At 44.4% G+C, this 22,321-nt stretch overlaps 1 protein-coding gene across 1 annotated transcript in view; it reads left to right on the forward strand.

The window, feature by feature from the left end:
• sha (shavenoid) overlaps positions 1–22,205 on the forward strand; it is a 35,205-nt gene extending 13,000 nt beyond the window's left edge. The window contains exons 3-10 of the mRNA XM_080279464.1: positions 12,946–13,056; positions 13,504–13,624; positions 13,860–14,029; positions 14,994–15,180; positions 15,748–15,925; positions 16,608–16,743; positions 17,510–17,637; positions 18,119–22,205. Coding sequence (XP_080135590.1) covers positions 12,946–13,056; positions 13,504–13,624; positions 13,860–14,029; positions 14,994–15,180; positions 15,748–15,925; positions 16,608–16,743; positions 17,510–17,637; positions 18,119–22,171 — 5,084 coding nt within the window. The 3' untranslated portion in view covers positions 22,172–22,205. The remainder of the gene's footprint in view (positions 1–12,945; positions 13,057–13,503; positions 13,625–13,859; positions 14,030–14,993; positions 15,181–15,747; positions 15,926–16,607; positions 16,744–17,509; positions 17,638–18,118) is intronic.
• Positions 22,206–22,321: the final 116 nt, after the last annotated feature.

Below are 22,321 nucleotides of genomic sequence, written 5' to 3' on the forward strand. Positions count from 1 at the left end.
AGATATCCTACCTTTCAATTAACAGATGTAGTCCGCGTATTTGAAGACTGGGTACTTGGATTTTGTTAACTGGCTAAGCTCTGGTATCTATAAAGAGTAACTGTAATGTCATGGAATTCGACAGGTGACACACTAACCTAATGAAGAGGTAATTAACTACCTCATTCGCACCTATTCAGATCCCCCTGTTCACATTATCAGTACAAGAAATTGATATTCATTTACATTAATAGTCATTTTGCCCTCTCCTGGACCCCTCTGATGTTTGGTTCCGATCTTGTTGCACGGGTAGTCTGTCCTTGTATTTTTGAACAGCATTTCGTATTTGTATCTTTATGAAATTTGGATATGTTTTCTTTTTCATCATCATCTTCTTCGACTTCATTTTTTTCTTCATCTCCGTCTCCTCCTCCTCTTCCTCTTTATTCTTTTTCACCTTTCCGAGAGAACCAGTACTTGCTTCTCCCATCCTCTCTCATCCATTAGAACTGTGTGTGGCGAGTTCTCAAGATGCTGTACACCGTCTTCCTCCTTTCTAAGACGTCCTCCAAACACACCCCACTTCTTCCCATACTTCCCCTCAACACACCTCTTTCCTATGTCCTTTACCAACACACTCTCTTCCAACACACACACACACACACACACACACACACACACACACACTCTCTCTCTCTCTCTCTCTCTCTCTCTCTCTCTCTCTAGTCCCGTTTAGCTCCACAAGTAGTAGACCCAAGGCAGTATAAGTTAATGACAGAGTGTGCCTGTTTAGTGAGAGCTTCATATACTTCTTCATTCTTCTTCTCTTTTCTTTTTCCTCCTCCTTATTGCCTCCCTAATGTTTTCTCTTCCTCCTCTTTGTCTCTTCTTCCTCCGTCCTCACTTCTTGCTTCTCACCATCTTCCTTCCTTGTCTCCTTTCTTCCCTCCCTCCTTTCACGTCTTCCTCCTCCTTCATTCCTAATTTTTCACCTTCCTCCTTCCCTCTCTCCATCCCTCTCCTTCTCCCCCTTCCCCTTCCTGTCCTTACTTCTTACCTTCTTCCTTGTCTTCTTACATCTCATCATCCTCTCCCTTCTTTCGTCTCTCTCTCTCTCTCTCTCTCTCTCTCTCCCTCTCTCTCTCTCTACGTATATGTATATCTATTTATCAATCTATTTATCTATCTACCAACCTATCTATCTATCTTTCTATCTATCTGTCTAATTACCAACCTATCTATCTGTCTCTCTGTCTGTCTATCTGTCTATCTATCCTCATTTCCTTTCCACCTCTCAGAAAGTCTCTCTCCATCCCCCCCCCTCTCCTATTCCCTATTTCTCCGTCCCTCTCTCAGCCTCTTACATCCTCATCTTCCTCTCCTCCCGTCTTCCTCGTCTCTCTCTCTCTCTCTCTCTCTCTCTCTCTCTCTCTCTCTCTCTCTCTCAGCGCAAGAAATGAGAGAGCAATTTTTTTCCCTTCATAATTAGGTCTGAGAATCTGCATAATCACAGGGTTAAAATCTAGGCTAAGTAATTTTTTGTTCGTGAAAATACGTGGTTTTGAGATGTGGCAATATATCACACACACACACACACACACACACACACACACACACACACTTATTATTATTATTATTATTATTATTATTATTATTCTCTCTTCCTCCACGGTCCGCTGATAAATCCCTCTGGCTCTCAATCCCTTTCGCGGGGGATTTACAAGGAAAAGAAGGCGGAGGGGGGAGGAAGTGGGGAGACAGAGAGAGAGAGAGTGACAGACACACACACACACACACACACACACACACACACACACACACACACACACACACACACATAAACAGACAGACAGAGACAGACAGACAGAAGAGGAACATAGCACCTAATCCTTCCCTCTCCCTCTTCCCTCATCCCTTGTCTTACCTTCTCCCCTCGCTCCATTCACAGTTCCCTTTCCACCCACCTTCCCTTTTTCACCTCTTCTCCCATCCCTTTCCTTGTATATATCTCCCTTCCCATTCCCTCTCCCCATCCTTATTTTCGTCCTCATCCTCCTTTTCCATCACCCATTTCCTTCTCCTCTTCCTTCCCCCCACTTCCCTCTTACTGTCCCCTCCCACATCCTTCTTACTCCCCCCTCCCGCCTCCCTCTCATGCCTCCTCCCCGCTCCTCTCCCCCGTCCTCTGTCTGGACCTCCCCTCCCCAGCTCGCCAACACACAGGTCGGCTCGTGCTTGGCCATTGAGCTGCACCCCCTCCAGTAAACCCGACATCACAACTCCGCTACATAAACGAACTGATGGGTCGAGAAGCCGGTTGTCGGGAACTTTGTCTAGAATGAAGGGATCCACGGTGGCTAAGTGGTTGTGGCGTTCTCCTCACTATCTGCGGTGTCCTTTGCCTGGGTAGTCGCGAAGGACAGGTGGAAAGGCTGAAGGTAGAATTTAGTTTCACATGCAGGCCTGTGTTAGCACCATGTTGGTATTTACCGATGACGTTAGACAAATGTACATAGTCAATACAGCACGTCCCTCTCGCAATAAATAAATAAATAAATAAATAAAATGAATAATAAGATAGCGCCACTGAAAACACTTAGGATTTTGAAACATGGACGAACCTTTGTGACATAAAAGCTGGACTGTAACGGTACTGCAAAAAATATTCTGTACTCTGAAATTACATAAACCTGTCACTCTTAATGCTATTATAATGTCTGATGTACCAGCATTATAGTTACATCAGTGTCCGAGGAATTAGATCATACCAATAATCATCGAACCGTACTGACGCTTCACTTTTTTTCTTTATTAGGGGTGCATTTTGTTTTTATTTTAGACACCCTTCATGCTTTGTACTTCTTCAGCATGAAAAAGTTTAAGTTCTGGCTATTTCCTTCCCTCAGAGGAGAAAGTTCAGTCCTTCAGGGTATAGGAGTGACACAAATTCAGAGTGTACAGTAGAATGTAGCATTTATGATAGCTTGTGGTTAACCTATACTTGTCCTGGCCACACACGTCCTGGCTACAGCTGTCCTTTGGCACTTAGGCCCAAATCTCACCTGTCCTGACCACATCTTTCCTTAATTACATCTGTCCTTACACGTTTCCTGATCACATCCTTCCTTAATTACATCTGTCCATACACTCTCCTAGTTACACCTGTCCTTAACCACATCTGTACAAACAATATCTGCTCCTAGTGACACCTCTTGTTAACCACACCTGTCTTTTCCTCCTCATCTGTCCTTAATTTACCTGCCTTAATTACATCTCTTCTGGCCACACGTGTTCCTAATGACTGTTTTCCTAATTACACCTGTCCTAATTACACATATCCTGGCTACCTGTCATAAATAATCCTGTCGACAATACTGCTCTCTGTGGGTGACGTCCAGTGGCGTCACCAGGGGTCAGATTTTGGGGGGGCTGTAGCCCTGGTGTAGGTAGAAGAGGGGGGGGGGCGAGCGAAGCGAGACTATGCAGCTGGAGGGTACGCGGGGGCGCTGTAAGCCCCCCCGGAAAATTTTTCGGAAATTGAGCAGTTTCAGGGGCATTTTTGAGGCCTATAGATGAAGAAAAAGTAAAATTAGGTCTCACAGGCTATTAATAAGAAACGTATAGGACACATGAATACTGATGGGCCTAATACCAGGTATCAGTAAGCCTTATGATATAATGTGTACAAGGTAATTGTGTAAAGCTTTTTTGCAGATAAGTTTTTCTTCAATTGCTAGTATTATGTGGTATCATAACGGTTTCTTAGTCTTACCTTATTAAATTTGATAATTCAAAGAAGCTCTTTATTCAATGTATATAGATATAATTGCCAAGATTTATCTTCCATTACCGGTACTGTGATAGGAAAACAAAGCCATTCACAAAAAAACAAAAATTATAAAATATTATTCTAAAACAAGTAACTCTAATTTATAAAGCAATTACATTATAAAACCATTTTGATAAAACAAAATTAAAAAAAAAATTGTATTCTATAAAAATATATTTGCAACAATGAGAAATAGCCTAGGCCTGGTCAATTTAAAACTAAATCAATAAAAAATATCCTGGCCTAAGCTTCATAAAATGACTACTGAAATAGTTTGATATATGGCTACTTACACATGTCTGAATGGGTTCAGCTTTGGGGTTATCTGGGGTTGCTGCTGGCACCTCATTCCCAATAACAGCCACTTTTTCTTGGCACTCATCCGAGTCATCTTTGAAGGTGCGGGTGCGAAAGAATTTCCTTATGTCACTCTGTCCCTGAGGATTTTTAGATGACCTTTTCATCACTTGAGTGGCTGCTGGCTGATATCCGCAAATGTATTATTGTAGAATAGCCTATAAAAGGGAAATGACATTCAGTTCTGACAGTCGAGTGTCGACTGAACCAAGTACCGTACTGCTGACTCTTTGTATAGAGTATAGGTTAGATCTCATATCTGTAAAAACAAAAATGAACAGGTAAAGTGAGGTTTCTAGCATTATATCGTAACGTAGTAACCTCTATACAGCCACTGAAACCAATACATTCAAATAAAACCGAAAACAACACAGGATTTAGCCCCAGTTCACAGACACTTCTCAATGTTAACAAACATTCCGAGTTCCGACTTCCGATACTCTGAACATTCGAATTTGTGAAAAATTGCATAGATCAGATGTTTTAGACTGCATAATCCAATTTTAAAGCTCCGTGATTAATATATACCATATTGTATATTGTAAATATATAATAAGTCTGATAAATGTAATACAATCTTGCATTCTTTGTGCAATAAATATATTTCAAAGAAAACCAAGCTTGGAAAAAGTATTGGGAAACTAACACATTATAACTATTATGATATGAGTCATAGGTTTATGTAAATTGTGAATAACTAATCACATTAGATAGCTATAAATAATATTGTATTAAACTAATATGGATGCACGAATAAAAGTGGATTGGCGGTAGGGGGTTGGGGGAAAGCTAGGTGTGTCAATGCCGAGCTTCAAGCATACTATGTAAGCTGGTGATTTTTTATTATTATTATTTTGGGGGGCTGCAATTTTGGGGGGGCTGAGTCCTTGATTTGGGGGGCTAAGCCCCCCTAGCCCCCCCCTGGTGACGCCACTGGTGACGTCTTATAAAGGTTATTCTTACTACAGTCAAACGATTTTATTCTGAGAGACTTTTCAAGCTGGACAGGATAGACGTAGCCTTCATTCAAGAGATCTCCCTTAACTTGCATTAAAAAATATATTCAGTCGTCAAAATGAAAAAAACAAAAAAAAGAAAGAAACGAAGAAGACACCGCACTGATGGGGGTAAAAATATCCTCCACAAATGCCAGAGGAAGCAAATTATGCCAACAACGGGGCAGGGCAATTTATCAAAGAGGGTGCAGTGCTGAGTTGGCAGGTGGTGGTAATGGTGGTGTCAGGGGTGGTGGCAGGCAGAGGATGATGGAAGATGCTGACTCCTCCTCTCTCTCACTTGGCTTTCTCACTTTCTTCCTTTTTCCTGTCAGCTTTTCTCTGCCTTTATGTGTTTTATTTATGTATGTATTTATTTTTATTCGCTTCTACATAGTCATTTGACCTCCGTTCCCTCCCTCCCTCCCTGTCTCTGGTTTCTGGTCTGTTTTCCATGTTTTTCTTCCTCTTTTTAGTCGTTTCGCCTCTTCCCCCCCCTCTCTCTCTCTATCTATCTATCTGTCTATCTATCTATCTATCTATCTTTCTTTCTTTCCTAGTCCCGTTTTATTGCTTCATCTCCACAATGTCCCCACTTTCTTTCCTTTGCTTCCTCATCGCTTCTTTTCTCTCAGTCTCGCCATCATCTCCGTTCTTTCCTTGCATCTCTCCTCTTTTTGCACCCCTCCCTGCACATCTCCCTTTCTTTCTTCTCTTCCCTGCATCTCCCAGCCCCTCTCCCTTTCCTCCCTCTCTCCTCTACGTCTTTGCTCCCCTGTTACTCCCTTTCCTTCCTCTCTGCTGTATCCCTACCTGCCCCTCCCTCCTTCCTTTATCCCTCCTTGTCCCCTTCCCCCTCCCTCTTCTCTCTCTCTCTCTCTCTCTCTCTCTTACTCTGTTGTAAGCGAATGGAATAAACTCCCTGGGAATGATTGAGACTGGTACCATAAATATATTTAAAAAGAGACTGGACACGTATCTCGACGCAATTGGTATCGTTTAGTTAAGATGGAGCAATTATTGCATTTTCGCGTCTGCATTCATGTGTCTGCTAGACACAGACAATATTTTAGAATATATTTAATAGATAAACATTCTATTCATCTTTTGATTAAAAAAAAAAAAAAAAATTGCATGCATAGAGTATGTGGCTGTATGCCCAAATTTTCCTTTTCCATATTATTCTACTTTCTGCCGATCCTATAAAATTCATTCAGGTTTTTCATTCCTGCAAGGTATTACTTCCTCTCTTGCTTCCTGTACGGCAAATGCCGGAGGGTCTGGAGGGTGGGGGAGAGAGCCTTCTGCTGTGCTGTTCTTTTCTCCTGCTCCTATGCACTATATTAGGATTAAGGCCGGACCACCTCGTAGGGACCGTAAGGTCTGTGTGGTCTGTGTATCTATGTAACTCCATGTAACTCTCTCTCTCTCTCTCTCTCTCTCCTCCATCACTCCCCGCACCTCTCCCTGTCGTCCCCCTATCCCTTCTAGCTCCTTCTCTCGTCTCTCTACTTCTTACGTTTCTCATCACCTGTTACCCCTCTATCCCCATCCCCCTTCTTATGTCCTTCCTTGGCCTTCGAAACCTTCCTTTCTACCCCTCCCATCCTCTCTTTCCTCCTCTCCCTTCCTTCACCTCCCTTGTACCCCAGTCTGCCTGAGGTGGGACAAGGACTGCTTACCCCTCCACTCCCCCTCTCTCCCAGTACTGTTAGTGGGCGGAGTGGGAGGCTTGGGGGAGGTGAAAACCTTTGCGGAAAACCAGATCCCTGACAATCGGACAATAAAAATGCATGAAGAATTAAAAACAAGAGCAGCATAAAAGAAAACGTGCAAGGTATTCATCAGAGAAAATGGAGTCGCTTAAGGGTAAACTAAAATAAGTAGAAACCCGGCACCAACGCAGTCATTAAACCGGCCATAAGAAGGATAATAAACCTTCTTTTTACCATACTTAGAGCCAGCTCGCGCCAGGCGCTCCCCAAAGCTTGAATGATAGCCTCCCACGCCTTTCCTTTGCTAAAATACGCACTAGATAAGGAAAAATACTTGTTTTTAGCTAAAGTACGAATTTTATAGACGGAACACGAACGGTACTCCCGGGTTTTGCTTTCATTAATAACGAGCCTTCTATGGAACGAGTTTTTGTGGGTATAGAGTAATTATAGACGTAGTTTAGAGTCAGGAATTAAGCTGGGTGGGGGATCTCAAGTTTCTGTGTTTAATTAAGGAAACAGCCTCCAGTAGTTAATTCGAAAGTGATGAATATACCGCAGCAAGGAAAAAGAGAGGAGTAGATCAGTAGAAAGATACAGGATGAGACTACATAGCATACTGAGGCTTAGGATTATGGAAGTGGGGCCGATAAAAATGAGTGGAAATAAGGAGAGAATGACTGAGAAAAAGATGAAGTGACGGAGTACATGAGGGAAGTACAGTAGCTTAGAGGAAGAAGAAGAAGGCTTATGTTAATGCTTGTAGAGGACACGAAAGTCATTAAAGCACACAAGGACAGCTTTCCCCTTGAATATTACTTAAAACATCGATTTCACGCCCAGGCCCCAGAGACGAGGGGGAAGGGGGGACAAGAACAGGGTCGAGTGTTGATATAGGAGATGAGGGATAGTTTTGCAGGCTGGATGAACTCTGGGATAAGACTCTTCCCATTGGCCCCTTCAGTTGGATGATGCAGTTAATTTTATTCGTGTTATTCAGTTAAGGAGAGCCTGTTCTAAACTGAGAGGGTCACTTGTAGCCTTCGTTAAAACTTACAATATTTGAAGACTCTTATGCAACTAAAATCGTCTGACGGTAGTATGAATAAAACAGATCTCGCCATCGAACTGAAGTGGTTAAAAAAAAAAAAACGGGGTGTCGCGGATGAGGATGGAGAAAACGGAAGACTAACAGATGGGCCGAAAAAGGTTAACAGGGCAGACTCTTATAAAAAAAATCTCGGGGTTGGCTCATCTCCCCGCCTGACCTGGGGTGCGGGGCTCTGTTACTGACCCCAGGCTGCTGATTGGCGCACACACACTCACCTTCACACACCCTCTACCTCTTCCTACTCCATTTTTTTTTCATCTTCCGAGTTCCTCCTCCTCCCTCCCCCAATTTTTTTTCCTTGTTTTATTGTTAACCTTCTTCTTCTTTTTTTTTTTTACCTTGATCTGTTATTCGCACCCTTTAGCTTTCTTGGTGTGTGTGTGTGTGTGTGTGTGTGTGTGTGTGTGTGTGTGTGTGTGTGTGTGTGTGTGTGTGTTCCTCCTTTTTCCTTGCTCACCTTCTTATCTTCATTTTCATCTCCCCTCATCCATGTCTGACCTTCCTGCATTTTTATTCACCTCATCCAGTTTCCTTCTATCACCTCCATGCTTCCCTCACCTCTTCCTCACCTTTCTACGTCATTTCTTTTATTCCTCATGTCCCTTTTTTCACCTCCACACGCACTCTGCCTCTTCGTTACCTTTCTGCTTCCATTTTCCACTTTCCTTGCCCTTTTTCTCATCTTTACACACTTCCTGCTTCTCTCCCCAGTCTTTCTTTACTTTCACAGCTTCCTGCCTCCTCCTCCAACCCTTCGTCATCTTCCTAGTTCCATTTCTCTCTCTCTCTCTCTCTCTCTCTCTCTCTCTCATACACTTTACATTCATTCCTCACCGTCCTCGTTTATTTCCGAAGCTCATTTTCTTTCATTTTCTTTTTCCATCATCATCATCATCATTATCATAATCATCATCATCATCATCATCATCATCATCATCATCAGTATCATCATCAGTATCATCATCATCATTAGCATCACTACCATCATAGTCGTCAGTCCTCCTTCTGCAAACAAAGCAATCATCATCACCTTCGCCATTATTATCATCATCATCATCATCACAATCATTCCCCATCTTTTACCGTACTGTCATCGCATCACATTCGTCATCACTTATTTTCAAGTCATGTGGAAGTAGACGTTGAGGTGGAGGAATGTGGAGTCTTAGAGAAAATTGCCTTGAGCTGATGTGGCCATATGGAGCGAGTGGAGAATGAGAAATTGGATGGGAGGGTGGATGATGGTGGGATGGATGGATGGAGGGGGGAGAAGGAGGCCTAGAACGGGGTGGAGGGACAAAGTAGGAAGCTAAGTGACGAGGGGATGTGTGTTGTACCGCCTGATGATGATGACGATGATGATGAAATATTTTACGAAGAGGGAAAAAGGAAATTAGTCAGTTCCATATTAAGGGGATCATCATCATCATCATCATCATCATCATTATTATCATCCCATACCTGTATTTCCCAAAGACACACTGGGTAGGAAGGATCAAGAAGGAAGAGTTAATCATTTTTATTTTATTATTATTATCTGTCCTATTTTTCTCTGATATCTCTTCCTCTCTCCTTTTCCTTGCTTCAGTGTTCTTTCTGACCTCAGCAGTTTATGATCTTTCTTGTTCTTCAGATATCGTCTCTCTCTCTCTCTCTCTCTCTCTCTCTCTCTCACACACACACACACACACACACACACACACACACACACACACACACACACACACACACACACACACACACACACACCCAGTCCATCACCCTCCCAACCACACCCACCCATCCAGTACTTGAAATATATAACGTAATGGAAGGGTAAAAGAAGCGATGATGGTGGTAGGTCTTTCAATGATGGTGGTTGGTAATTGTGGTAGTTTGGCGTTATGGTGGTGATTGTGGTAGCTGTGGTTGTGGATCAAGTGATTTGTAGTAGATGGATGGTGGTAGGGAAGCTGTAAATGGTGGTAGTTTGAAATGGTAGGTGATGGTGCTGGTGGCTGTGTGGCAGTGGTGACTGATATGATAGAGGTAGTGGTGATTAAAGTGTTGGTAGTGGTGGTGGTTGTATTGGTGGTAGGGAAAGACGCCATGGGGTGCTTAGCCGCGGTGCTCGTCCCCTTAACATAGGCCTTTGAGTATATCCTGGAATGGAAAGCCACTGCAGATTTGGGGGTACGCTTTATACTTTATCATATTTTCAGGTGTAGTTCTAGAGATTTCGTAACATATCTTCCGCAACAATTTATTTGTTTATTACCTCCGCCAAGGAGATTATGTTTTCACCCTTGTCCGCTTGTTTGTTTGTTTGTTGTTTGTGAGCAAGATTACATAAAAACTACCGGACGGATTTCCACGACACTTGGTGGAAGAATGGGCCTTGGCCCAGAACAGACTCCATTATATTTTGGTACGGATCCGGATGAAGGTGCGGATCCAGGATTTTTTATTTTTACTTTCTTTAACATTGCGAGATAGGGCTTTTTTCGACATTTTCGTTGGGCCTTGACGGAGGTATGCGCTCTTCTGAGTGCCATTTTAGTTTATTTACTTATTCTGCACATCACATCTCAACATCCTCTTGTATTTTACTTTTGCAGATTTTTTGTGTTTCCTTCCTGTGTCCTGTAAAAAAAAAAAAAATCATTATCATCATCATCATCATCATCATCTGAACCTCCTCTCCCACCTTATCATTGGGTTTGATAAAAAAAAAAAAATCTTCGAGAGGTTAAATGCAGTGTAGGTTGGAGTGGTTGAGAGTGGTGGTGATGTTGGTAGCTGTGGTGGTTGTGGTGGTCTATAGTGCCCTACGGAGGGACAAGAATCTCTCTCTCTCTCTCTCTCTCTCTCTCTCTCTCTCTCTCTCTCTTTCCATACTCGATCCTTATCTCATTTCAAATATTTCTGTCTCTACCCTCCCCCCCCCTCTCTCTCTCTCTCTCTCTCTCTCTCACACACACACACACACACACACACACACACACACACACACACACACACACACACACACACAACGACCAAAAAATTCTAAACCTTGCTCATCGGGGTCATAAATTTCAGGGATTATGAAGTTTCCAGCGATAAATGCCATAAGGACGAGTTATATTCACTTTTACGAATTTATTAACAGATGCTTCAATAAAACACACACACACACACACACACACACACACACACACACACCAGCCTTTCTGAAACCACCGAGACCTTTGTGTTCATTCATCGTGCTCTCCTGTTTGTTTGTTTTTCTTTTTGTTTTCTTTTTTCTGGTTTCTTTTTAATACCCTCAGGCTCCTATGACTCACTCTCAGCTCAATAAAATCGTCTGGCCTTAGCTGAAATAAAATGCAAGAGCTGTGCCGACCATGAAGGGGCTAAAATTACTGCCTTCCTTACCCCCGTCATTACCATCAGCACCAGCATCATCACAACCACCATCATCTCATTGTCATCACTATCACCAACACATTCTCTACAGCCACTACCACTACAACTACTACTACTGCAATCACTACCACTACAACCACCACACTGCCATCACCACCACCATCTACATCCATCATCATCACTACAGTCACCACCATCACTACAGTCACCACCATCACCACCCCTACCATCATCACCAATACCGTCACTACCACCATCATTCTCCGTCCTCACCACAGCCACAGCTACCACTATCCTTGCCATTACCAGTACCGTTAACCACCACCACCACCACTACCATCATCATCATCATCATCATCATCACCACCACCACGGGCGACACGAACTCCATAATCTTTGTAAGGAGGTAAATATTTTAAAGTCAGAATTTCTTAGTCTCCCCCGCCTCTCTCTCTCTCTCTCTCTCTCTCTCTCTCTCTCTCTCTCTCTCTCTCTCTCTCTCTCTCTTGTCCATTCTCACTCTTTCCCCCTAATCTCACCCTCCCTCTAACTCTCACTCTTTTGCTACTCACTTCCTCCCGCACTCTCACTCTTTTCCTACCTCCTCTCTCTCTCTGTCTCTGTCTCTGTCTGTCTGTCTCTCTCTCTCTCTCTCGTTCACACACACACACACACACACACACACACACACACACACACACACTGTACTCAACAGATATATACGGAGCTACTACGCTGAAGGAGGGACTGAGGCCACTATCTATGCAGTCTTCAGGTGTCAGGGATGGGCCTTGCTAAGCACAACGCCCCTCAGTTGAAGCCAGTGTGGGCGTATATATATGAGGCGTAGTATCCCTCGGGGGGCGCAGGTCCTTGCCCCTTCCCTTAACCCTCTCTGCATACCTCACCCTCCTGTCCTTAGTCTTTACCTGCTCTCTCTCTCTCTCTCTCTCTCACACACACACCTCGGGGCCAAGAGTACAGGTTCGTATGATTTAATGACTCGGTTCTAAGTGGCGCCAGTGCTTTGACCTTGCTGACATGGAGATTTCGGCTCCTCGCGGTGTTAGTTTTACGACGGGGGCGAATTCATATCTCTGTCTCACTCTTCCTTACTCTTGTTAAATAAAAAAAAAAAAAATGTATAATATCATGTGCGTCTGTAAAAATAAGCTATGGATATCACACTGAAATTTGGAGTCATGGTATTACTGAGTGTTTTGTGATGCGTCAGGTAGGGCCATATGATAGAACAGTAAACATAGCGATATTGACTGTTCAGATCCAACAACTGCTCTCTGCAAAAGTCAGGATTGAACCCTTGACCACACACTCCCCAGCCTAGGTCTCTGGTTGGTCCTTACAAGCCCCATTGCATCATCCTTCGACATCGTTCTCGGTCTATCTCTTCTTGTCCTTCTTTCTTGTTCTCCACTATCCACTGTGTCATCCTTCCATATCGTTCTCGTTCTAGTTCTCCTTCCTCCACCGACGCCATCTCCACTGTGTTATCCTTCCAAATCGTACTGGTTCTAGTTCTCCTTCCGCCATTAACGCCATCCACCCCCTCAGAGTGCACCCTGGCGGACTTCGTAAGCAGTGTGGGCTCAGAGAAGATTCCCTACGTCTACATGCCTCTCAAACACCAGTTGGTTCATCCCACTGCGGAGGTGGCTTTGTTGGGTAAGGTACTTGCGAATTTTCATGTTTTTTCTCTTTCGAAACTCAAAAACATCCACCTCTTGCTCGTAGCTTTTCTGTTTCTCTCCATTGCTGAGTGAAACCCTTCCTCACCCTCTCCACCCTCCCTCTCTTTCTCTCAGGTTGTTTATTTCTATATACAAAAATTCAGAGGCACTGAGTCAATGGTCCTAATATAATCTAACACCGAGGAAACTGAAAATTTTTACAAAGACATCAGTTGAGAAAGTAAGTGTCACTACGATTAAGACTCAGATTATTAGCTTTCAGCATTTTAAGTTCATGTATATATGCAATTCAGTACTTTACAGTGTCATGGGTGAAGCAGTTGAATAATGTAAACAATACGATTTTCTTTGACGGTTCTAAAGAAAACGCCACCTTTAGTACGATATTAGGGAGTAACCTCCTTATACTGTGTTTGATCAGGTCTGGAGCACGGTGGTACGCCCCTGATATCCCCTGTGTGTGTGGTGACCAGGGGCAGCATCCTTACCACAAACGGATGGGAGAACATGGACAACACCTCCACCTTCGAGCCGCCATTCAGGTCTGTTCATTATTATTTATAATTTCTTTTGTAAGGTTCTTGGCGTTATCTTGTCACTTGATTAGAACAGGTAAAACGATTTTAATTATTCCTGTAATATTTACTTTGTTCAGTGTTTTTATATGTCTTCCATTTTGTGTGTTTTACAATGTTCTTAAAATCTCTTGGGCTGTTTTTATTTTTAGTTTATACAGCAATATCCTTGGTAATTTCAATCACCCATCCCGCCCAACAGACTGTTCCGTGACGGTGGGCGCACCTACGTACAGTGGGTGGGCGATGAGGAAGGGCGTGAGAGGGCTGGTGGGAGGGTGGTGAGGGTGGGGTTGCTGTGTCGAGATGCCGCCCACCCAACCACTCCACTCTTCCACCCCTGCCTAGCCTTCAGGGTGGCAGGCACGCACGGTAAGGCAGGGGGAGACAGGGTAAGGCGAGTTAAGGTGGCATGCAGAGGACTGAGACAGAATGAGACAGAGGGTAGAAGTGAGGATAGGTAAGGCAGGGTGAGGTGAGGTGGTAGAGAACAGGGTATACGGCAGAGATTAGAAGGAAGGGGAGGGTAGAGGAAGGAATGGAAGGACAGAGGAAGGAAAAGAAGGGATAGAGTGGAAAAAGAGTGAGAGAAAGGGACTTTGAGGAAAGGGAAAGAGGAAGGAAGAAAACGACTGAGGAGAGATACGAAGAACAGAATAAAAGTGGGAAGGAAGGGAAGGGATTGTGAGGGAAGTGTAAGGAAAGAAAGGGAAGGGAAGAGGCTGAAAGGGAAGGAACTTCGAGAAAAGGGAGAGGTAGACAAAGGAAGGGAAGGTAAAGGAACAAGGTCTTTTTTTTTTTCTCTGAGGTGAACCTGTGACTGGCCATTATAGTGGTATGTATTGTTTTTGCACCTTTCGTCAAAGTGAAGATGAAGGTTTAGTGATACTGAGGATACTTAGTTGAGGAGGATAATCGTCATTATTAGGTCTGTGTATTCCTTACATAACTTGAATCAGTTATTTAGTTGTTTTATCTTGTTTTCTTCTAATCTAAAAGCGTATTATTTTCTCGTTCTAAAACTGGGACTGTACATGACAAATGCAAGCAATATACTATCCAAGTTTCACAACCAGTCTAATTAACACACCTATCAGTAACACAGGTTAATCACCACTACCTTAACGAAATCACGAAATCATTTGTGTTCTTAATTAGCATCAGTTAAACCACACCAATTTACATGAATTAACCCACACTAATATCTATAAAACGCAAATATGACAAAAATAACATCCATTCGCCATCAGTCAACCTATCCAATCAACCCACCTAATATCAATAACCCAGGCAAATCAACACAGCATAAATCAGCTCACCTATCCCTTAATGACAGGTGTGTGGGAGGCGGCACTGTCTGCACCTGTGGGTTCGGGTACGGATGATGGTGCGAGGGGCGGCGGGTTGGGTGCGGGGGAGGGCGTCATCATAGGCCTGGTGGTGGCGGCCCTGGCTCTAGTCTACATCGTGGCTATGGCTGTGTTTCTCAAGGTCAAGAGGAAGAGGAAGAGGGACAGAGATTTGTAAGTCAAGTGGATAGATATTACCGATTGATATATACAGCGATATGTGTATAAAGATAATATTCATACATATATTATAAAAATAATATACAGCAGTCCAATACCGCAAAATAAAAATGTGTGTGTGTGAGTGTGTGTACAACTAGTAACTTCAAAGAGGCCCCTAACTCCAAAGAGGGCTAACACCTTACACATATTAGACTACATGAGTTACAAGGACGAGCAAAATTGGTAATAAAATGTGCTTCTGAATGTGCAGTTGAGGACATAAATTCTGATCCACTCCATAACCATGAACAGTGAAATAGCAGTGACTCCCGGAATCAAGAGAATCGATTTGCAGAGCTCAATAAACTTTTCAAAATATCATACAAAATTTTTTTTTTTTCTTTTTTTTTTTGCAATAGTTCGACGAAGAGATGGAACGATATTTCTGTCCTCCACCGTACATCTGTGAATGCGCATTTTTTTTCTCTCTCTCCGAACATAATAGACCAACTGATACTAAAACTGACACATGGACGAAACTTTGCCCAAATACCCACGTTAATTCACTCTTCCTTTCAGAGCACGATTGGCGGAGGAGGGAAGCCAGGGAGGGAGGGGGCGAGGGGGAGGGGGGAGGGAGAGATCACGCCTCCCTCGTCCCCCGCCCAAGCCCCCCTCCCTCCTCGTTACCCCTGACGACCCCGAGGAGGAAATAGTCGACCTCTCATTGAACTCCAGGGCGCGCAGGGCAGCCAAGGTTAGTCCAGGTCAACATACAGACAGTCAGAAAGTTTCTAAATGAGTGACATTCTGGGGCGTGTTCTTCAGTCAGCTGGGTTGGTGACTCTAACATCAGCAGAATAAGGAACTGGAATTTTGGAGTCAAGATTTCATTCATTTATATGAAATCTCATGGATAGAGGCAAAAATCAATAACTGTTTTCATACACCAGATTAATTAGCATAAAAAATTCTTAACCAAATACCATATAGCACACAGCGCTATTGTTTCGTGGCTTCCATACTGTTTTGGCTGAATGTGCAAGGGAAAAAAATAGTTATATTTTTAAAACCGTACATCTACCTGTAGTAGTGTGAGACTGGGTTATTATGGTGTTGTTGTTGTTGTTGTTGTTGTTGACAATGATGATGATGATGATGAAATATGGTAGTAAAATCACCTGTGTCAACTAATTATTCATTCATTCATCGTCTCATCCTATGTTGCCCCCATGAGGAGCGTAGGAGCCCGAGGTTAGTCAAGGTGGTCCTGACATTTGAGATGAGAGTGACCAGCCTCACTCATCCTTGAGTGGCATTACATGAGCAGTAAACCCCACCACTCCCAGGTATAAACCTGCACTAGGTCAATCCTATTGGAGCGCCTTGATTACCACCTGCATCATCTGCTCACCTGTATGCACATGTGTCTGTCTCAGGAGCGTCGGACCCGGAGCCCGAATGGAGGTGTTGGGGTCCGTGGAGGCAATGGAGGTGATGCTGTGGTGGCCCATGAACCCACAGATGGCTTGGAACGTGTCCACTCCTCTCCTCTGACCGTGGTGGAGACGCTGGGTGAGTTTTTCTTCATATGGACACAGTGAATGGAAATAACTTAACCCCCATACGTTGACTCGTTCACTGCATGCCCCAACAGTTGGTATCACATAATTATACACTTCACTGCTCAGAATTGTTAAAGATAGCACTGCAGAGTATTAAGAGTACTGCTAAGTTTTTAACATTTTTTTTCTTGTCATACTCACGTTGAAAAAGTCATGCTTTACACGGTGCACAAGCTGTTTAGGGCGGTCTTCGCATTCGGTAGGCATAGATACATCGCCAGTATGAATCGATATTAAGAATGAGTTTTATTCTGTTTCTTTAAGTATTAGGCCGAAACTGCGATATTGACATGCTTACTCAAGTATATACACGTGTTATAAGAGGATGCTGGGATGAAATTGATAGCATTTTAAGATCTGCACTTTTACACTAAGTAGTTGTTTCGGGGACTTTTCTCATTTCATTCATATAGAAGTTGAAGCAGCGTCATAAATAAATTGTCACAGGATTTCCTTTATCACTAGCACAATAGACTTTAAGCCTTATTTTTTTTTTTAATTGGGTATATGCCTTTGATACTGCCTGACTGAGTGGAATTAATTGGATCAGTACAGGTCAGACTTATTCCTAAAGTGTGCTCTCTCTCTCTCTCTCTCTCTCTCTCTCTCTCTCTCTCTCTCTCTCTCTCTCTTTGTCTTTCCATTTCGTAGCATCCTAGAATCCATATTGTTTGTATATCCACGCCACTCCAAGTAACACTCCCCCATATACGCAGGAGAGGGTGATACAAGGGGAGAGGGAGTCCAGGGAGCGGCAGGGGACACTGAACAAGACTCGCAGGATACGCAGGCGAAGAAGAAGCTGTATTTCAACCCCGCCTACTTTGATCCAGAGCTCCTGCAGGTGAGAGACGGCGAGAGAGAGAGAGAGAAAGAGAATGTATCTTAGTTGTAATGTGAGTTATGTTCTCATTTTTTCAGTTATTATATTTATCTCCGTCCTAAAACTGACCAGACTTGTCCCTCTTCTTCTTTAGCTTTCTATGAGTGTTTTTCTTTGCCTTCTCTGACCGTATTTTCACATCATCTTATTCCCGAGTATATATTCAGTTTTATCTTGGCTCCTGCTCTCTCAATCTCCCCTTTCATTCTCTGCTTTTCCTTCTGCCAGTTTTTTTTACCCCTTAGTTATTCTCTAAGTTTTATCACTTCCTTCAATGACTGTCATGATTTTTCGTTTACTCATTCCTTTTACTTCCAAGATTTTCCTCCCATCCTTTCGTTAGTTCTACGTTTTTCCTGTTCCTGTTTCTGTTATTTCAATTATTCTTTTGTCTTCCATACTCGTTCTTTCTAGTAATATACTGTATATTCTTCATTTCCAGTCGCCACCTCCCGCGGCCTTGGAGTTCCTGTCCAAGATCAGGGAGATGATCAGTGTGGCCAAGACCAAGATGAAGAGCAAGACCTACCACCCGAGCCTCGAGGACATCCCCGAGGAGGACCACTACTCTCGTTACTCCTCCAGGTCTCCCACTGCGACTCCTGGAAGCGTGACCTTTAGAGACCTGGAGCGAGAGAAGGAGAATCTGGAGGAGGAACAGGAGGAGGAGGAAGAGGATGCTGTTGGTCCCAGTGATGCTAGTGTGCAGAGTGATTCGCTGGAGAGGCCAAAAGACAATGACAGCCGGAGTTCCACACTCAAGAAACTGGCACGAAGGGTCAACAGTCATGGAGAGAGCATTGTTAGTGAGATTATTAAGACTCTGGACCTCAAACCGCGTCTGCCTCGAGCTGATGGCATGTTTGGGGCGCCACACACAGCCAAATCCTCCACTCTGGCTCAGAAACCGCCTCTTCCACCTCCACCCAAGCCTGTGAATGCCAGGAACGACTCCCCTGAAGTCGAAGACGATTTTCCAGAATTGATCAAACCTTCGATGTTGAGGAACGTCTTGAGAGACGGCAAGCGACTCACTGATCTCAACAACACCTTCGAGAACTTCCGCCAGGAGATGATGGCCACCTTCCAGAAGATGAAAAAGGTAGGAGAAGCCATTTCACCAAAATCAAGTCTAACGAGGAATAAGAATAAGAACAAGGCATCGACTGGAGGCACGCTGGAAAAACTGGAAAATGAAGCATCCTTGTCTAATGTAGGAACAGGTGAAGGGAAGGTACACAAGTGGCTACAATCTCTGGACGGAAGGAACTCTTACACCAGAATGACCGATAGCAAGAACGTTGTGTTTGATTCCCGGGCAGCTGTGATACAGAAAGATGAAAACCCTCCGCCACCACTCCCAGAGAAGAACAGTAAGCCACCAACACCCCCGAGGAAGAACAGAACCCAGGCTTACCGCAGTATCTCCTTCAATGAGGTCAAGTCGCCAGCCCCAGCCGTGCCATCACTGACCAACGCTAGCACCCAGAACGCGGTGTTCGGTCATCCTAGGCCACTGCAGGTCAAGCCTCAAGTAACCAGGTCATTGTCGTGGCAGAGTGAACACCGCCACTACGACTCCAACCCAAGACGACCTCGCCCACAGCTTCCAATCCCCCAAGACGTGCTCAACACGTCCTTTGGTTCTGAGGACGACTCACTGAACGACCTCCTCAGTGAAGCAGAGTCTAAAGTTCCCAAGATGACCCCTAGTGACTCTGATAGTGTCTACTCCGACCCCAGATCTAGATATAAGGATTCTTTGAGATCTGAAATGGAGACCGACACCACCTCGAAATCGTTGTCTCGTCAGCTTCCCCGTGAGGAGGAGATGACGGCCAGAAATGAAATTTACAATAAGAACACGGGAGCCAAGACCATGTCGCGCTTAGCCAGGAACTCTGATGGATTATATGAGAGGTTGAACGAGCATGGTTACGATGAGGATGAAGACCACACTTATGAGGAGATCCACTTCCCAGCCAGAAGCAAGCAGAAGCGAAAGGCACCACAGAAACCGAGAACGTATACAGCTGAGCGTAAGGGTAGGAGAGCCAGAAGCAGGAAGGACGATAGGGAGGAGGAGGAAGATGGGCAATACAGCATCTACAGCAATCCAGACTCCCTTGTGAGCGAGGTTAGGATACAAGAAAGCTCCAGCCCCATCTACTCTGGTTGTAAGGTCACCATTCCCGTGGCTGACAACGTGAATTCCGACCATAACAGCGACATCATGATGGCGGGATATGAACAAGACACCCTTGAAAGACGAGGCAGTAGAAGGAGGACCTTAGACCGAAGTGGAAGCATCGCCTTGGACTCCCTCGAAAGACCTAAATTGAGGAAAAGTGGGAATGAGGACAAGGGTGACGAGGTACGTGAGGGGCCCAAAGTGCAGAGGCGAAGGACTCTACCTGGTGAGGGTGTGGTGGGGGGTAGGAGGGTAGACAAGAGCCTCCTGGATATCTATGAGTCAAGGAGTAGCACCAGAAGTTTAAAGACAACCAAGAGCCAGAACCCTGAAAGAAATTGCTCGCCTGTTAAATACTCGAGGTCAATGGAGGCTGTGATCAGCAAGCCTGGGTCATTCTATCTCAACAACACTGCAAATATGAACAATCACAATACTGAAAACATCTCTAGGAATAACGGCAACAACACTGATACTGGTAACACTAACACTAGGACTAATGGCAATAACAACAGTAATAATATAATTAGAAATAATAGCATTAGTAATAATAAAACCATCAATAATAGTAACAATAATTCAACCAGTGCTTACAACAGCAAAAACACCTTGAGTAAAAACAATGAAAATCAGAAGAACATGCGAACCTTCAAGGACTATCAAGAAATGAGGTTCCAGAGAGGTAATACTGATTCTGACGCTGCCAGTAATTCCACCAGCAGCAGCAGCAACAGTCCTCTCCCGGTCAGTGGAACGAGCATCAACTTAAACTTCCGCACTTCTAGCCCGTCCTATAAGGAGGCTCGAGAAGCAAGACCTCCACTGCCACCAAAGCTTATTCGCAACCCTGAAGGTATGGATGAAAGTATTTCTCCTACACTTCCACCCAGATCTCGCGGTGCTCCCCCTCCCCTGCCTCTCAAGAATCTCAAGCGGTCAGATTCTTTTGAATCAGAGACGGATAAACCGAAACTCCCTGAGAAGTCTCGCAAGAAGAAGGAGTCAGCACTCTCAAGATCGTCCAGTGGAGGGTCGATTCCAGAGCTGACGGAAGAGGAGGCCCGGTCAATCTTACATGGTGTCCTGGCTCACTCCGACACGCACAGACTCTCCCCGCTGCACGAGGAAGATGATGCTCAAGGACGTCACCATTTTTTAGGGATAGGGAACACTGCCGGCGATCCTGACTCCCGTGACAGTGTTCCCTGCCTCGATATCTACTCCTCTGGATCTCTTGAGAGTCCCTCTTCCACCCCAACATTCAACTCCACCTGCCCGAGGAACAGTGAGGACTTCGGCAGGGGTTTGGAGACCAGTCTGAACCGTCGCCTACACATCGGTGGAGGGAAGGTGAGAGAAAAAGGAGAGGTTATACTGGAGCCAAGTTCGCCAGGTAGTGAGGCCAGGGTGAGTGGAGAATTTATCTTATCAACCATAGGACGTTCCCCATCCCTTCGCCGACAGTCCTCACTCGGGAAAGAACAAAAAAATGGATTTCTCGCGAGACTTCGAAGCTTCACAGATGGAGATATCAAGAACGATGAGGGGATTTTCGGTAAAGGTATGGAGATCGCCCTCGCCCTCAAGGCAAAGTCGGACTTAGAGAAACATTTCAAGGAGGAAAGTGATGGAGAAACCATTAAGCGGACGTGGAGGAGAATAATTGAGAAGGCAGAGGACTGCAAGGAGGAGAAGGACCGGGTTTCCATCAAGCAGCTTCAACAGTACATGGACCACAGGGATAAGGATACCAAACTGAAGCAGGAGGACTCGGGTTATCACAGCACAGATTCCAGCGACTCGACACAGAATGCTTCTACCTCTAGTAATGACAGTCCTTCAACTTCTAACAACAGCAACAGTGAGCAAATCCTCCCAAGTACCAGCTCCACATTAAAAAACAGCATCAGTAACCACAGTCCATCCACGAATTCCAGCAGTGGGCATAGTCATCCCTCCTCCACGCTTCCATCTTCTCTTCCAGCCACTCACGCTTCAAGACGACAAACGTTTTCCAACTCCAGCACCTCCACACCGAAACCCTACCTCACCAAGCGATCCTCCTCTCTCACCCGTCTCGAACCCGGGCCCAGGAACCCTGAACCCTTTGCCACTCTAGACCACGTCTCCAGACACTCTTCTGGGGGTTTCCAGAGAGCCAGTCTTAGGGCTTCACTCAGTCGCAGGTTTCAAGGATGTGAAGCCACGGGGGGACTCTCGGTATATGTAAATAACGGCTTCACTCACGACGACGATGTTCTTAGCAACAAAAATGGCAACTTCCGTCGCCAGGCACGCTGTTGATTTACCCCTTTACCTATCAGCCATTCCATTTATCCTTATATCCATCTACCTGTTCATAGCTGGGAAAAAAAAAAAGTCTGTTAGATTTGTAAATTTTAAAATAAATAACTGTGTGCCTTTGCTACCTTAAAACCGAAGCTAAGGGTCTGT

The sequence above is a fragment of the Coenobita brevimanus genome, chromosome 78 (genome assembly GCF_032717465.1).
Source record: "Coenobita brevimanus isolate Jiangsu-jjx chromosome 78, ASM3271746v2, whole genome shotgun sequence".
NCBI classification, from domain to species: domain Eukaryota; kingdom Metazoa; phylum Arthropoda; class Malacostraca; order Decapoda; family Coenobitidae; genus Coenobita; species Coenobita brevimanus.